This window comes from Talpa europaea, assembly GCF_964194135.1.
Source record: "Talpa europaea genome assembly, chromosome: 12".
Classification (NCBI taxonomy): domain Eukaryota; kingdom Metazoa; phylum Chordata; class Mammalia; order Eulipotyphla; family Talpidae; genus Talpa; species Talpa europaea.
Window position 1 is genome coordinate 56,853,184 of NC_140079.1, and position 19,071 is coordinate 56,872,254.

Here is a 19,071-nt window from a genome sequence, read left to right on the forward strand (position 1 = left end):
GTATAAAGAGAAAAAAAGAACAGATAAGACAGATTAAAAATAAATACAGCATAATATATTTAAACCCAACTGTTCAATGTAAACTCAAGCATATTTAAAAAAACAATTATAATCACATTAAATATCGTCCAAATGCCCCAATTGAAAGACTAGATAAAAGATCAATATCCAATTATATGCTGCCTATAAGAAACTCACTTTAAATATAAAGAGACGGGTAGGTTAAATGTGAAAGGATGAAAAATATACTCCATGCTAACACAAATCAAAAGAAATTTGGAGAAACTATATTAGTATCAGATAAAACAGATTCCAGAACAAAGGATATCACCAGAGACAAAGTGGGTTATGTCACAATGATATAATACATAATTATATTATGTCCTCATTGGAGAATACTCCTAAAGCTTCAATTACATGAAGAAAAATTATAGAAGCACATGAAAAATAAACATCCACAATTTGTGGACTTCAACAAAGCTTTCTCAATAACCAATAAAAACCAGAAATATGTAAGACTTACACAACACTGCCAACCAAGTAGACCTAACAGACATTTAAAAAGGACTCCACTCTCCAACAGCAAAATATTTATTTTTTTAAGTACGTACTACATTCTGGACCATAAAACAAATCTTACTAAATTTAAAAGGATTTAAACCATATGAAGTATAAGCTTGACTACAAATTAGAAATCAATAATAAAACGTCTGGAAAATCCTCAAATACTTGGAAACTAAATAACATACTTCCATATAGCCTGTGGGTTAAAAAAGAAATGAAAAGAGAAATGAGAAATTATTTTAAACCGAATGGAAATGAAAACACAACATTGGAGGCAACTAATCAATACTGAAAAGACACTGATAGCATGAAAGTACTTCTATTAGAAAAGAAGAAAGGTCTCAAGTCAAGATCTCAGCTTCTACATAAGAAATTAGCACAAGAGAAAGAAGTGAATCCAAAGAATACAGAAGGAAATAATAAAGATCAGAACAGAAATCAGTATAAACACTTTTTTAAATAGAAGAAAACAGAAAAAAAAGAATGAAACCATAAGTTGATTCTGAGATCAGTAATATGGGTAAAGTTAAACTAGACTGGGGATAAAATAAGAAAAATTTATATCAGGGATTAATTTATATCAGGAATTAAATTAATATCAGGAATGAGAGAGCTAGCACAAAGATTCTAAAGACATCGAAAGGATAAGGAAATAAGGAAATATTATAAACAATTAATGATGATTCATTTGACAACTAAGACAAAATGGACACACCTCAAGACACAACAAAAATTCTTCAAGAAGAAATTAATAACCTAAATGGCCCAAATCTATTAAAGAAATTCGGTTTGAAGTGGAAAATCTTCCAACACACAAAAATTCAGGTCCAGATAGCATTTCCGATGAATTGATGCAAACATACAAGGAAAAATAGACTAATTCCACAAAAACTCTCCCCGAAATTAAAAAAAGGAATACTTTACAGCTATAAAATCAAGATATTCTTAAACCTAGAGAGGCAATACCAGAAAACTACAGATCAGTATTTTTCCATGAATACAGAAGCAAAATTCTTTAATATTTTATTAGCAAGTTCAGTCAAACAAGATTTCTAAAACAGATAATACATCATGATCTAGTGAGGTTTACACCAGGATGACAAGTTAGTTTAAAATTCAATGCAATTAAGCTAAAAAAGAAAAACCACATGATGATCTCTATAAATGCTGGACAAAATCCATCCATTCCTGATTTAAAAAAAAAAAAAAAACTAAGAATAGAATGAATGCCTTTAAATAGATTAAGGTTATATATAAACAAATAAAAACCATCATATTTAAAAGGTAGAAGACGAAAGCTCTACCACTAAGATCAGGAATAAACCAAAGATGTCAGCTCTTGCCACTTTTTTAAACATTATCCTAAGATTCTAACCAACGCAATCAAGCAAGAAAAAGTAATAAAAGGCATCCCAATGGAAAAGAAGTAAAACTGTCTTTATTTGTACACAACAGATACGATCCGCTACACAGAAAATTAACAGAATCTACAAAAAACCCTTAGAAATAACAAGTAAGTTTAGCAAGCTTGTCTTTCTATTTACCAACAAAAAATTGAAAACTAAAAAAAATTTAATCATACCATCTACAATATCATCAAAATTGTGAAATACTTAGGAGTAAATCCAATAAAAAATAAAAAAAAAAACCTGTACATCAAAGATTTGTGGAGAGAAACTAAAGACAAAATACAGAGGTGTACTGTGTTCTGGATCAAGAAACTAAATGTTAATATATTAACTCTCCCCAAATTAATTTACAGATTCAAGAAAATTCTAGGAGGCTTTATGTATAAAACTGACAAAGGAGTCCAAAATTAATATTGGCATGCAAACGGCCTAGAATATTATTGTCAAAATAACTTAGGAAATGTTAGAGAATTTAAACCTGAACTCAAAACTTGTTATAAATATATAGCAATCAAAATAATATGCTTGTGAGTCAAGACAAACAACAGAACAATGGAAAACAATAGATTCCAAATATAGACCTCTACATACATTCTACAAAGGCATTTGAGTACAGAAAGAATAGTTTTTTCAACAAATGTTGCTGGAACAATTTGATATCCATTTATGTTTTTAATGCATTTCAATACTTATTTTTATCATATGCAAAAAAAAAACACATCAAAATGGACCATACCATAAAATTATAAAACTTTTAGAAGAAAAAAAATACAATGAAATCTTTGTGATGTTGTACTAGACAAAGAATTTCTTAAAGAAATTACCAAAAGTACACATCTAGGAAAACAGTTTCTTAAAATGTTAGACATGTACTTACCTACCATATTATCTAGTCATTCCACTCTAAGGTATTCATGTCCAAGAGAAATAAAAGCATATGTATATATAGTTATACACAAATGTTCATTAAAGTTTTGTCATAGCCAAAAAAAACTGGCAACAACCCAAATGCTTATCAAAAGATGCACTGAAAAATAAAGAAGACTATCCATTCAATGGACTACTACTTGGCAATACAAAGAAGTTAACTATTGATATATACCATAACATAAGTGAATCTCAAAATAAGCTGAATAAAGTCAGAAAAGAAATGAATATATATTCTATGACTCCATTTATAAAAAATTCTTGAAAAATCCAAATTAATCTGTAAGGACAGAACACAGACTAGTGGTTATCTGGTGATGGGGCTGGAGGAATGTGGTGGAAATATTACAAAGGAATGTAAAGAAACTTTTTAGAGGAAAAATCTGTTTATTTCCTTGATTATGGTGATGCTATCACCGATATTTACATATTTCAAGGCATATCAAATTACACTTTAAATATGCTTAGCTTTCATTTCCCATTGCCAAACTGCTCACAGTCAACCGAATAACATATTTTGAAGAATTTCAAACTATTAGTACATGAGACATTGTATTTCAGAACTGATACACACAGTTGAATATGCATGAATCATATTTTAAGTTTCCAAGAGCTTGAAATGTTAAAAATACTGTTTTGTGAATTTTGCTTTAAGATGTAAGAAATCTTTGTCTAAGCCAAGATCACAAAGGTTCTATTGTATCTTTTCCTCTGTAGGTTTTATAATTTTAGGTATGATCTATTTTGATTCTATTTTTTGTGTAAGTTGCAAAATAAGCGACACTTTTTAAATATTTGGATATCAAATTGCCCCAGCACAATTTTATTGAAAAGATTGCTTTCTGTATTCAGGATATGTCTAAATTATATAGGATATGCACCAGAGGATAGCCAGGTTCAAGAGACGTACCAAGAAACCAATGTTCCTGGGCTTTTAGGGAAAAAAAATGAATTCCATAATTCCCAAAAATGTCTGCTATATGGCCAAGTTCTGATCAATATTTGAGTCTTCCTGGGTCTATGAAAGTGGATTCTCCTTCCTATAAATTACATATATTAAAGAAGAGGGCCACTTGAAATGTAAATCTGGTATGCCCCAGATGAATATAATTCATGGTTCTTAGGAGTGTGTGGCCTCTCAAATATCAGCATTCTCACTGATCAAATATAAGTAACAGGGCAAGAAAGGACTGCTTTTAACAAAAAAATTCTATTTGCATATTTTGTATTACTGCTAAAAATACATAAATTTTAGCTAACATACTTTGTTTAACCTTTTTTTAAAATATAAAAATATTCACAACACTCGCCCACATACAGCTTTCTCATGTTGTCTACAGTTAATAAAACTTGGACAACTCTGAAGATGTTCAATAATATCATGACATCCAAAACTTATCACCAGATCTAATGTCATTTTTTTACATAACTGTAAAATATCAGCAGATCAAATGTCATTACATAACTGTAAAATAATGTATATAATATGCATATAATATATACAAATTAAAGGTTCAAGGTTCAAATTAGCAAACATTACACTGAATGCTTTTATAATAACAGCTTGAATTTTATATTTATAACAAGTCAAATTATATAGTAATTAATTAAGGGCACAGATTCCAGAGTGAACTGCCTAGATTCAAATCCCAGGTCAGCCACCTACTTCCTACATAACCTTGGGCAAGCTTCTTTATATCGCTATGCCTCTGATTCCTCATCTATAAAATGAATATGATAGTGTTAACCTCATAAGATGATTACGAAATTAACAAGCACGAAAAACCTAGAACTGTGCCTGGATCATAGTAAGCACCCAAGGGTTTTACTTTGATATCATTGTTATAATTATGTTCATGACTGTCACTGTTGTGAGAGTTAAGATTCATATGTAGGATAAGTAACTATCACAGATGATTTGAAAAATAATAATATATCTACTATGAATACAAAAGAACTTCAATAGGTATTTCTCCAGAGAAAATATACAAATAGCCAGTAAGCCCATGAAAAGATGATAAACATCACTTACTGTTAGGAAAATGCAAATCACAAACAAAGCAAGGTACCACTCCACATCTACTAGGATGACTACAATCAAAAAAAATGGAAAATAACAAGAGTAGGCAATATATGGAAAACTTGGAATTCTTGTGCATTGCTGATAAGAATGTAAAAAGGGGCAGACAATGGAAAAATTTGGCAGTTTCTCAAAAGGTTAAACATAGAACTACCATGAGACCCAGCAATTCCACTCCTAGATATATGTCCAAAAGAAGTAAAAGCAGGGACTTCAAGAGATTTACACACTAGGGCCTCCCTGGTGGCACAGGGGTTAAAGACAACACTATCAAGTTATTGCCAGACACTGGGGCACTAGTTAATTCCCCCACCAGAGAGCTGACCCATATGGTGCAGCAGACCTCCCCAGTCTTGCCCACTGCTCCCCTCAGCAATGTATTTCAGCCAGTCTGCCTGGTCTGTTCCCCACTCTCTCTGGTGAATCTTCTCACCCTCCACACCTCTGGCCTGTACCCCAGTTCTTATATGCATAAATAAATCTTTAAAAAAAAAGAGAGATTTACACATTAATGTTCATCACAGCATTCCTCATAATAACTAAAAGGTGGAAACAACCCAGTGTCCACCAACACGTGAATGAATAAAAAATTGTGATATATGCATATATTGGGATATTATTCAGTAATAAAAAAGAACGAAATTTTCATCTACACTGCAAGGACGTACCTTGAAGACATTAAGTTTAGTGAAATAAACCAAACGCATGACAAATATTTATGATACTACTAATATGAACTGACTACAATAGTCAAATTCATAAAGACAGAAGATAGAATAAAGATTACTGAGGACAAGGAGGAAAGACAAGGGAGAGTTATTGTTTAATGGTTACAGACTTTTTCTTAGGGATGATGAAAAGGATTTAGATATAGACAATAGTAAAGATTATACAACATTGTGAGGGAAGTTAATGTCACTGAATTGCATACTTACAAATAGTTAAATGAAATTTGGTATTATATTTTACCACAATAAAAGAAAAAGAATTAATGCAAATAAATCCATTGGTTACTCAGAATCCGCACTTTTATTCCTGCAGTTCATCAAGGAAGAACTTAGTACCAGTTCTTACGTACCTGGTTCTGAAAGAGACAGAAAAGCTAGGATAGGACATACTGTTAAATTTAAGAACAATTTAGAACAGCATAATAAAGCTACTTTAAATAGCTTGTGAAACATTTTAATACAAATTGTTAAATTGGAAACAGTAACTGAACTTAGATTATAGAGATGGGATAATCTGAAAAAAAGAGTACTGGATTGGAACTCAGATTTCAGTTTTACTCAGATTCTAATTTCACTTCACCTAAAATTTTTTAAATGAGTATCTTTTTTTATGATGACTTTACCAACTAAATGGGGGGAAATTCCATGTTTTATAAATCTGTTGAAAGAAAAATGCAGGGTATTTGAAAGTGGAGAGGGAAAAACAACTTTGTAAACATAATTTTATATAACACTCACAAGCAAGTGAAATAACAAGATCGGTTATATAAGGGAAACATTATCACTGCTAGTTAAGTTATAGGAGAGGAAAGATTAATGCCCAACACACTCTATAATATAAAGTTTTTCTCAAGATAACACCGAAGGTATAAACCAAAAACTTAGCCTAGAATGCAAATAACTAAAAACTTCCTCTTAAAATAATTTAGAGTATACTTGCAAAAGAATGACCTAGCACTTTCTGACCTGAACAAAACAACAAAAAATATGGCAATATCAAATCCTCTGGAGTGTGTATTTCAACAGAAATCATGACATATGATAATATTCTTTCTTAACATGTTATCAAACTATATTCAAAAACAAGCATAAAAATCTTCACTTCTATAAAAAGGAAAACTACTATAGACTCTTAATTCAGAAAACACTAAAGGTAAGAGTAATTTTTAGATACTGGAAATTGATAGATACTGTTACTAAGCCATCTTTTTGAAGGTCCACTTAGACAAAACTGATTCATTTCAAAATAGGAACATGCACTAGAAAGATCTGGGTTTCCTGCTCAAGAATAGTCTTGAAATTTACAATCATACAGAAAACTGTACATAGCCAAGCCAATGTACATATGGGAACAGATGTTTACATATTATATCCTGCCCATATTATATTCAAACAAAATTTCCTATAACCTCTATAGTATTAACTAGATACAGAAATCTTTTTTTCACTTCAGTCTCAAACTATTCTATATATCACTGCTAAAAGGTAAATTACTTTTTTCCTTTGTAAGTCTGCCCCATTCTAAATTAGCAAAACAAGCTTATGATTATAAATTACATGCTACAACAAAACAGTTGCTAAAAGAAAATTTGGGTACCATTCCAACTATGTAGCATTCTTTAAAGGGTAAAACTACAGAGGCAGGAAAAATATCAGGGGCTAAGGGTTAGAGAGAGGAATAGACAAAAGCACAGTAGATTTTTAGGGCTGTGAAAATACTCAGAATGATACTATAATAGTGGATATATGCCATTATATATTTGTCCAAAGCCATGGAATATATACTGTCTAATGTAAACCATAATGTAAACAATAAGCTTTGGGTGACAATGGTCTGTTAAGGTAATTCATCAATTAAAACAAACTTGCTATTCTTATCAGGGATGTTGATAATGAGAGAAGCTTGCACATTTGTGATGACAGGAGTACATGGTAAATCTCTGTACTTTTCTCTCAATTTTGTTATGAACCTAACTGCACTCTTAAAGGAAATCTGCTTAATGGTTTTACAAACTGTGATTTTTAGAATCCAATTTCTATACCTGCCTTTTATTCTTGAAGAAAAAAATTTTAATTCTTTTTTGCTATTAATGTTAGTCCTACTGCCATCCCTTGAATTTGGCTTTGACACTATAATAAACTTCCCTAGAACTTCCTAAAGTAATTCCACTATAAAATTCAGTCATCAGCGCAGCACTATATATCTATATATGGTATATACCTTAATCGTTCACGAATTACACTGAATGAACCTGTCTTCAAATCATGTTAAAAGAACTTTCATGAATGTCAATTCCTTTGTAACACTCTAAGAAACAGTAGAAGGTTTATAAACAGCTGAGACAAAAGCCACCAACTATATTCCAAGCAAGCAGAGCATCTAAAACATTGTGTTTCTGGCTCGTTATTTCTGTTGGAAAGTCTTAAGTTAGTATAAATAAGGACATGGTTATGAATTTGACCTTTAGCAAACCAACTTTTCTGACTATATACGCAAGCCTTTCCCGCTTTCATTTGGAAATATGCTATTAATCAAAACTGGAAAAACAGCTCAGTTTTTGAAAGTCATATAAAGCATCAGAATTCTGAGAACATTTAATATGCTGGAAATATTTATGGCACTATAAGAAATAAATGTACATAAAAATACTTTCAAAAAACATTGAAAATAGCAATAAAGAAGTAGGACTTAAAATTGTGAGCCAGACTTTCATATATTTGTGGCAGGAATTGCTTTCCAGGAAGGTCACACCAATTTGGCATTAAGTCTTGAGCCTTTAAAAACATAATCTTCTAGGAATTCTGCCCAAGGAAACATTCAAAAATTCAATGCAAAGACTTGTTCACAGGAACAATCAGTAGACTGTTAATATAACAATTTTGAAGAACGTTAATTTCTAAAATAGGATAATGGTTAAATAAGTTATGTAAAATTAGTGTCATTTACAAATTATATTTTCTACATAATAAAGTAACATGGCATACAATAAATATAGACTGCCTAATAGAATGAAATAAACATCTTGAAATAAACCAAATACAAATCAGTGTGTGTGTGGGGGGGAATGGATTATTCAAGAATTGGTGTAAGGACACCAGGAAGACACCTTTGTAAAAAATGAAATTGTATCTATATACCATACCTTATATCTGAACGAATCCCAAATGCATCAAAGATTTAAATGTAAAAAATAAAAAAATAAAAGTACTAGACAACCCATGGAAGAATTATTTTATAACCTCAGAATAGGAAAGGACATTCTAACTTTCCTATGACATAAAACCAAACAATCATAAAATATTGATATAAAATAATAAAAATATAAAATATAAAAATAATTTCCTTACAGAGGAAAAAAAGACAAATGAAAATACTAGCAGCTCATTGCCAACAAAGGGCTCTTAATATAGTAAAGAGTTCCTACAAATTACTAAGAAAAGGATGTAACAATCCAACAAGGTGAGCAAAAGATACATAGTCCACAGAAAATGATATATTTAAATGGTTCTTAAACATGAAAAGATAGTCCGCAATACTTAATATTTAAGAGCTATGAAAAAATAAAATTAAACTAAGACACCATTTTTTACCTTTACCTTTAAAATGGCTTATATTCAAGATTATTCACAGTAGATTCACTTGTACAAGCAAAACTTAGAGGCTGGTAAAATAAATTATGATTCATCCAGGCATGATACAGTCATAAAAAGAGAAATTGCTTTATAAACTGCCAGGAAAATAAATGCAATATATATTAAGTGTGTGTGAAAGCGAGATGGCAGAGAAAATAATGCAAGGTACAGGGAGGAATAACATAAGGTTATGTTCCTATAATGGATTATAATTGTGTAAAAAAAGGAGAAAAAACCATGAACACAATAAAAAACCATGAGAATATCAATTCAGGTACAAAGTAATTAACAAATGTTTCCAAACCTCCAGAACTCCCAGCCAACTTCCTGTGTAGGCTTGCTCCAGTCACTTCAAGACTCTCACACAAAAGTCACTCTGCTTTTTTTTTTAAAAGATTTATTTATTTATTTATACAAGCACTGGGTACAGTCAGAAGCGGGGGAGGGTGAGAGAATTCACCAGAGCCAGAGTGGGGAACAGAACAGGCAGACTGACTAAGTACACTGCTGAGGCGAGCAGCGGACGCAGCAGAAGTCTGTGCGCCATGTGGGACCCTCGCTGGTGGCTGGGGATCAAACCTGCACTGCAGAGGCTGTGGGCCGCTTCACAGCCCAGCGCTCAACCTCTGCGCCACCGGGGGGGCCCTGCATTTTTTTTTTTAAACTAAATTTCTAGGACCTCAATCTTGGCAGAGTTTTTAACCATCTATATACCTGTATCTGTTTGTCTGTCTATCTATCTATTTCTGCATCTAAGTGCATAAAAGAGGTATGAAAGGATACACAAGAATTTCAACCATTTACTGATTATGTGGAGGGGACAGTGACAGCCTGCCAGGTGGCAAGTGAGCGTGAAGGAGGGATGAGAGAGATCCCATGGAATATCCTTTTATCCCTTTTGAATTCTGAAAGAAGGAAAGTATTACCTGTTTTTTTTTAATTAAAAAATAAAAATACATTTGAAAAAATTTTAAACATTTTCAAGAACAACAGAATACATACTATTAAGAGATGGGACAAAATATATTACATATGATATCAAATATGTGCAAAAAGTGCATCTGTACCCACACAAAAAGACTAGAATAAAATGCAACATAAAATTAAAAGAATAATTATTTCTTAGGTGAAATGATGGTGATTTTAATTTTCTCTGGATTTTCCTATAATTCAGTCTTTACATTAAGCATAGATTATATTTAATATTAGGAAAAAATGTATTTTTAATGTTATTAACCAGGACTCTGAGCATCATAAATGAAACTTCCAAATGTCCTTAAAACATTACTTCCAAAAAAAAAAAAAATTACTTCCAATTACAGAATAAAAACTTAAGGATAAAGAATTTAGTAAAACAAACTATCTAATCCGCCCTCAAGTCTACCTATTAAGGATCACTATCACATTGTTCTCATCCTACTTTCTGGATGTTTAGTCCACTTCTGTTTTCTGTTACCTAGGTAATGGTACTTCCAGCATTTCCCTTGAAGACTGTGAAACTAACAATCTGGTATTTCTCACTGTGGAGTTTTCCTGACCTTCAGCTTTGAAAGGCCATCTCCCTACGGGAAAGCAGTAAGATCTAGAAGCTAAAACAGGAGTCAAAGGAATCTGAGGTTAAGAGTTCTAATCCTGACACACTGTGGAATGTGTTTCCAGTTTTGGGAATAAACCAAACTTCCTATACCAGTTTCCTTAATGAGAAAACTTATTGTTTTGAAAAATATTTAAGACTATCAACTCTAAAGTTTCTTTTTAACTTTTCATATTATTCTTCCGAATTTTGTGTTCTTACATTAAATATTTTCCTCTATAAATTTTAACTCTCCCTAACAGTATCTGCAAGTACTATCAATCTCTTACACTCAGAGATCCAGCAAGGGATAATTCAGAAAGCCTATTGAAAACGACATAAGAGAACTTGAGCAATGCTGAAGACAATTTATGGAGGAATAAGAATGCAATCAGAATCTAAATTGGACCTTTGCAAGCAAAGTAGCTATAGACAACAAATTTAATCAACACCTGGTAAGGGAAGATAAAACTCAGACTAACATCTGATCCCTATTGTAGAAATAAAGATAACTTCTCCATCACTGTCTAGAAAATGAAGTATTGTCATGCCTTTAAGGGTTCAATTTCTATTTCTCCTTTTTACCATATAGGTACTAACACCACTATCCTGGGTCAGGATAGTGACCGTTTCCCTACTCTTTGGGTATTATGTACCTCTTGATAGCTGCCTTCTCACTAGGAAAAAAGCTACATTAAATTTGTAAAGACTTCTTTATCTACACGTCTAGAGAAGCACTCGATAGCCTTTGGTGGGGCAAGGAGGGGGTGTTTTTACAAACATCAGAGAACAATTATTCCTCTGCCAAGACAGGGTGAAGCAATTTCAGTAGTGCCCTCAGCACACTTCAAACTCCTCCTGCTAACAAGACCAAACACCTTTCTAGTTACTTAAAAGTTATTCCAATAGGGAGGGACAAGGGAGCAGACAGCTGAATTTTTTCTGGATTAACTCAGTCATTAGTTGAATGCTTTTCTGTGGTTCACCTACTTAAAAGGTGATCAAATCACTTTGTGCTACTGAAGAGAGTAAGTGCAAAGAACAATTACATAAACCCTCTGCTTCAACTTACCTCATCCTTCTGATGAAACAGAACCTAGAAACCACTGCCTTGCCACCATTTCCTTAATAATCTCAGTGAAGTCTACTTTCTATGTCATGTGAATTCCTTTCATTTCCCTTAGCAAATCAGGGAAATATATTTCATTCAACATAACAATGTATTCAAGTGTGTGGATTGAATTTCATTATTTGACAAAGATGTGATCCTAATAAATAAAAGCATTCTAGAACTTCATATTATTTACATCAGGAAATTTGTACAGATCTGCAATCCCATATTTGCAATCTGAAATCCAAAAGATTCTAAAAAATGAAAGCTTTTTTCATAAATTCTCTGGCAGTATACTCTAACCTGCATTGACATAAGGCTATTTATACTTAACATGACTACTCAGCAGTTTAATTGCAGAAATTTTAATATGACTGATTCTCCTAGAGACGTTGCTTCTAGAGATATTTATCTAAATATATATATATATATATATGTCTATCTATCTAGCTAGCTAGCTATCTAGGGTATGGAACAATATACAAACATACATATGTGTGTCAATATATTTAAAGCCAATACCACATCCTAAGTATTGAACTCAAGCTTAGGAGCTCAGAAATTTCAAAAATATTAATACTCATTTGTAAAAGTCAATTAACAGTATTTGAGGAAATTAAAACACTTAAGTAACATGAAAATGTGTTGGGATATACTGAGTACATATTTATTGATTTTCTTCTGGAGCACACAAAGTTTTAGGCTTGGTGAATGATTCATTTACATATTAACACAATGGGTGCTTATGTAAGATATGTAACAATGAGTGATTCCCCAAAAATAATCAAAGTAAGGGCATTTTGTATCAGGTCACTCACTGAGTCACATCCAATTCATACTAAGCGAAAAATGAAACAACTTCCTAATTTGTTACAGGTTGTAACACAAAGACACAAAGACAAAAAATCTATTCATCTTTTGCCTTAATTCAGGAAACATAGGCAATATTATTTACTATAACCAGATATGATTTATACCCCATCAACTCATATGCAGATCATGAAAAATTCTTACTAGATTCTCATTGTCACATTTCTAGAGTTATATGGCATTCGAAGCAATTATAATTAATTCCTTTTTTCCTCTGCTTGCTGAAATATTCATTAGCCTTTAGAAATTTTCCAGCACATCCCTACCATGAGCTATATATACTAGCTTAATGATAAGCAATAATGTTGATGCTATTTATTTTGTTAGCTGTATATTCTAGATAGATCCTGATGATACTGTTAAAATTAAAAAACTATCTGATGGGGGGGCGAACACTTTATTATGACAACTATATTTCCCCTCTAGGGGAACAGGACATCTGTGCCTATATCTCCAGACCTGTTGTACTGATGAGCATAGAACTCCAGTACAAGCATTACCAGAAACCAGTATCTTAAGTTTCTCCCAAATAGTGTCCTACAATTACCATCCATTCATGGTAAAGTAGTTAATTTTAATGTTCTCATTGTTTACCAGAAAGCACAGACAGTGAGGCTGACTTAGCCGCTCCTGTTTCCTTTTGCTAGGCTGCTGAGCTTTTTCAGCCAATTGACTTTGCTTTTAGGCTATAAATATCTGAAAAATGTTCTGCATTTGATGCTCTTGGATTCTGCATCCATATTTAGCTGTTTGTGGCATGCCTTTGTTTAAGCTAGTCTACCACTCATACAATCAGTCAGGTTGAGAGCTGGATGGTCAAAGCATGGATGGATCTATATTCAACAGACATGGACTTACTACCAACAGGTATCAATCTGCTAAACACTGTGACAATGAAGGGGGTGGCAAGATAGGACTACAAAGATAAACAAGTCAGACTCTCTGTTGTCAAAAACTTTATAGTCTTAACAGAGCTTGGGCACAACTTATTATAATACTAAAAAAAAAAAAGGGAACGATTTTACAACTAAAATAAAATGAAAGACAAGACAGCATATATTCACTTATCTATATCTCAAAGGTATGCATTCGCTTATATTCTAAATATAAAGCCACCTATTATAAAGCTCTGAACACATTCCAAAAAGTTTTCCAATCATGGCAATATACAAAACTTTGAATAAATGAGGTATCAATCAAAGGGTCAGACCAGTCAATAGCAAACTCAAAACAATGCCCAGTCTTCAAACTTTGTGAAGCAAACTGAAAAAATAATGTTTCTAAAAGCTTCTGTTATAATAGTCTTTTCTTGGGGGGGGGGGGCTTTTGTTTGCTTGTATTATGACTTCAAGCAGACATGTATTGCTATGTGAACCATAGCCAGAGCCAGCAGCACTTAACAAATTTCCTCATTTTGCACCCTCTTTAAAATTCACATGGCTATTTTAAGTTAGGTCTCTGAGCTGAATGAGCTAGACCTGAGCAAGATCCCCAATCCTACCTTCCTATCTTGTGAAAACATTCCAAACAAATATACATGTGCCCTCCACATTCCTTCTTTCAAAACCTGGTTCACTGACCTTTTGATAAGTGCTCCCCAGAACCCCTGACAGTCATGATTTAAATGTATTATGGGTTTGCTCAATGCCTGACCCCAAGAGTCAGGTTGGAATTGGTAGGGCAAACTGTAGGTAAAATAATGAGGCAGGCCATGGAACCAGACAACTCAAAAGCTAAAATGGACCATAGATACCAATTACTCCAGATTCCACATGTCTTGAAGGAACTTAGACCTAGGGAGTTTAAAATTACTTGGCCAAAGTTGGACAACAAATCTGTGGCAAAGCCTAAATAAAAACCAAGGTTCTCAATCTCCAGTTGTATACTCTGGTCTAGCTTCCCGTTTCTGGATTTCTTTAAAAAAAAAAACATTAGACTATAGTCATCAAAGTCTCTTTAAGTTTTATAGAACCTAGATGTTTCCCAAAAAAAAAAACAGTATTTTGAACACATAAAACAAACAAAAAACCCAAAATGAACTAGTGTGCTCCAAACTGATTTTCTACATTCTCTTATTTTTACTCCTTAGCTTTTTGGTCATACAGTAAGGAACTTAAAAATGAGCCAAGGACACAGAAAAGTCAAGAGCCACTCAGACAGTTTTGGAATATTTACATCAAACTCAAGACCACATGATAGTATTCAGAGTGGGCTGCCTTCTAGGAAGGAGAGCAGAGGTAATAAACAGTAAATAAAAACAACTTCTGGGTAATGGATGGGGGAGGGAACAGTTACAAAGCAGTACAACTTGGCACTGAAATGCAGACTGGTGTGGATGTAAGCGAAAGTAAATATAATTACATATGTAAGGATATATCTAGGAGGGGACTACAAAAACAAGCACATATTTATATGGATTACATGGAAAAATGATAGCTAACACTAGGTATAGAAAAACCAGACAGAATATCTTTGGCCCCTGAAATATGAATTATCATATATAAATATTCTTAAAGTAACATAGCCTATCTCTAATCTCATATAAAAAATAATGTGCCTAATAAGTGTGTAAGGATGGAAAAGTAGATAGAATGGGAAATTGTTACCACAATATTCTCTAACTCAAGCTGATTTTCAAATTCTCTTCAACCGCTGCTATAAACTGTTAGCTAAGTGGGATTAGCAGGTGGATGGAAAACAAGGCAGTGAAGTTTTTAATCTGTTGTAAATGAACTGGATGACATTGCATCATCTCCCACTTCTCTAATTCAAGAAACACTTATAAACACACAGTAAAATTACAAAGTGGTGTCTAAATAAATACTTAAGAACGGATCATAAGAAAAACTGCTGAATTTTTAGAATTGTAGGGGCCATTAAGAGATTAATCCAATCCACTAATTTTACAGATGAGGAATGATCTGATCTGCCCCAAATCTCACAGCCGCTTAGTGGCAGAACTGAACAAACCCCCAAAGCTCTTAACTTCTAGTTCCCGTGATCTTTCTGATAGTTAAGTACGTGAAGTCCTAAAATCTACTGAACTATCAGGAGAGACAACTTCTAAGTCTTGATACTCTTGAATGGTAAATGTATCACTTGTTCTGAAGGATGAAGAAAAATAACAAAACGTACCTTATCACTACAGGCTTAGATGCACATGACTGTAGGAAAATGTCTTAACACTATGTTTGATGTCAGGTGCTTCAAATTTGCCATCTAATACTCAGCCACAGTGCTAATGTCTTTTGTATTCATTTGAGCTAAGTGATAATATCTTGGACGTTTCAATATTTTGGAAAGCCACAGCTCAGTCCTAAAAGTCAGGCTATAAATCCTTGGGCTATGAGTTTTCAAAACCAGTATGGTTTTAAAGCTGCCAGAAGGCTCACCCTAATAGATTCTCATCATTCAGTTTTAATTAAAGAGGTGGTTACTAGGAACGCAGAAAGGGAAAGTTTTAGTGTATTCATCACTTTTAACTTGCTGAGTAGCAACCCACTTTACTAAGAGAACTAGAAACAACAGTGCAATATGAAACAATCCACAATCCCTTGGACTAAGTGGTTGTCTTTAAAGAGTGAGCTTCAGAAAGAGGTTATTATAGCTTAGTCTGTTTCCACCAAATACTTACCTCTGGTTTTTCATTTTACTTTCTTACTATTTCATCCTCTGCTGGGATTTTTCGAAATTGGTTTCTAGCCTTGCCCTACTCCAAAGAAAGAAATGAAACCCCACTGACTTGATTTCAGGGTGTGTTCCATCCTACCTTCTTGATGATCGATTGACAGTTTCCTTGAAGTAATCACCTAAGAATCAAGCCTGCAGAGCCCAACTCCACCTTCAACTTACTACAGGTGACTGAAAAGGTCCAAAGACTACACTGAGTCACATCTTGCTATACAAGTGCTGGTCTGGACAAACTTATCAGAAATGCATCCCAGAACAAAAAAAAAAAAAAAAAAGGATGTAGGAAAAATGGACCCAGGAACGGTCGGGACTGCAAATAGGACTCCGACTAGGGCATGAATTTCAGCCTGAGCAAAGGTAAGAAAAACCAGCCTCTCAGACGGCCTGGGGTCCTTACCGTACACCCGGACCCAGCTCTGCTGCTGGCACACGGACTCCAGCAGGATCCGATCCAACATGCCACCGGCCACGGCCCCACTGACTGGGACGACGGCGTCCAGCTCCTCGGGGGGCAGCGGCGAGTCGGCCTCCAGTCCCGGGAACATCTCCGGCCAGGACAGCGCCTCCGCGGCTCCTCCGGACGACGGGGAGCGCTCCATGGTGCCCCCGAGGGACCCGGCGGCGGGGCGGCGGGGCGGGGGCGCGGCTCCGCGCCTCGCCTTGCCTTGCCCGCGGGAGAGGGCGGAGGAGGGCGCCGCGGCGGGGGCTCGGATCCCAGCACCCCGCGAGCGGACGCCGCTCACCTCCCCCCCGGTCGCCCACTCCCCGCGGCCGGGGCGCCGCAGCCCACCTGCAGCCGGCGGGCGGGACCCAGGCCGGGAGGTGGATCCAGCGTGGCCCCGCCGGGGGCGGCTCCGGGCTCAGGTGCGGGTCCCTCCCGGGAGGGGACGTGCAAGGACCCGGGAGGGGCGGCGACTCGCCCTCCTGCCCCCTCGCAGCCGCCCGCCTCAGCCCCCGCGGGCGTCCCTCGCGGCCGGACCCGGCTCGGGCTGGGGAGGGACCCGGCTGGGCAGGGCTGGGCGGGGGGCGTCGCCGCCTGGGGCCGCCCCCTCTGACCGGCTCCCGCCGCCTCAGGCGCTCCGAGGGTCCGCTCCTTCTGACTGGAGCGACCGGTGGCCCCGGGTTCTCGCCCGCCTGAGCGCGGCCCCCACCCCAGGAATGAGCCGGCCCGCCCCCCTAACTCTCAGGCCACGGCTCCCGCCGCGGCTCCGGCTCCGGCTCCGCCGCGGATCCCACAAGCCCGGCAGCCGCGGCGGTGGCGGCGGCAGGCGGCATCCCAGGGTGATAGGCTGGAGCAATCGAAGGCCGAGAGCCCGGCCGCGTGTGCAATCCTGTAGCGAAGCGGAGGAGGAACTGCCGCCCAAGGCAGGAGAAATCACACGCCGAGTTATTCATCTGACCAGCCCCGCCTGCTTTGCAAATAGCCTCTCCCGAGCGGGGTGCGGAGCGAGCTCCCCGGCTCCCGAGCTGCGGCTGGAACTACAGAGGGCGTGGGAGGCGGGGAGGAAAAGGGGTGCGGGAAATTTGAAAAGAAAGGAAAAGCGCTTCCCTTTCCCTTCTTCCCACCCTTTTCCTTTTATGTATTTATATGTGTGTGTGTATATGTATGTATTTGAACCAACATTTCTTTCTTACTAGATGAAAAGATTGGAGGAGCTGCTTTCTTTTACCGTCACCCTAGGGGAAATGCCTCCTTCCTTCCCGGAGAGAATTGGCAGCGGGTCTGGGATTGTGGGATACGTGTGGGATCCACGCTCTGCGCCCTGAGCGCGCTCAAGCTGGACTTCTCTTAGGCTTAGAATAGCCTGGCTGAGAAGTGTGGTGTGGATGGATGGATGGACGGGGCTTGCAAGCACAGAAATGCTCAAAAGCCTAGTGTTAACCAAACATGTTTCTGGGATGGGTTTGTTTTTTGGTGTTTTTTTTTTCTTTTTCTTTTTTTCTCTTTGATCTTTGCGCAATGTGTCTCTCCCCCCAGCCCATGATGTCACTTGAGTTTTATTTTTAGTCTATATTTGCAGACTCTGTCTTCCTCCTTGACCTTGGGTTTAACTTTTATGCTCACTAAGACGGGATTCACCCGTTTTAGGTTTAAGAGGTTGTTAGCCAAGCAATAATGACATTTTTCTAATTGAAAAGTAACAGCTTCAACAGTGCCTTGCATATGGTTAAGTCTCCAACAATGCTGGCGAAAACATGGCTGCTTAAAATGGAACAGTAATTCCACAAGTACATGTTGCTTCTATTATTTTTTTACATCTTTTTGGGGGTTTTTTTGGTTGTTTTTTTTTTCTTTTTGCTTTATTACTACATCTAATAATTTTTTACTGAAGTAACACTGCATTACAACATTCTGTGTTTCAGGTGTGCACAATTATAAATCAACATTTATGTATACTGCAACAAAAAGCATGCTACAGTGAAATTCCAGTTCTATCCTTCAGCTTACAGTTGGCCCAGTTTATCCACTCACACCCTTCCTTTCT

The 19,071-nt window shown here is 36.0% G+C and overlaps 1 protein-coding gene across 2 annotated transcripts in view; it reads right to left on the reverse strand.

The window, feature by feature from the left end:
• The window catches only part of RASAL2 (RAS protein activator like 2), a gene marked incomplete at both ends in the record, with an annotated part of 312,747 nt that extends 295,563 nt beyond the window's left edge, over window positions 1–17,184 (reverse strand). For both annotated transcript variants that reach the window (XM_084249590.1, XM_084249589.1), the window contains one exon: window positions 16,983–17,184. In XM_084249590.1, the coding sequence (XP_084105716.1) occupies window positions 16,983–17,184 (202 nt within the window). The remainder of the gene's footprint in view (window positions 1–16,982) is intronic.
• Between the last annotated feature and the right edge of the window lie 1,887 nt (window positions 17,185–19,071).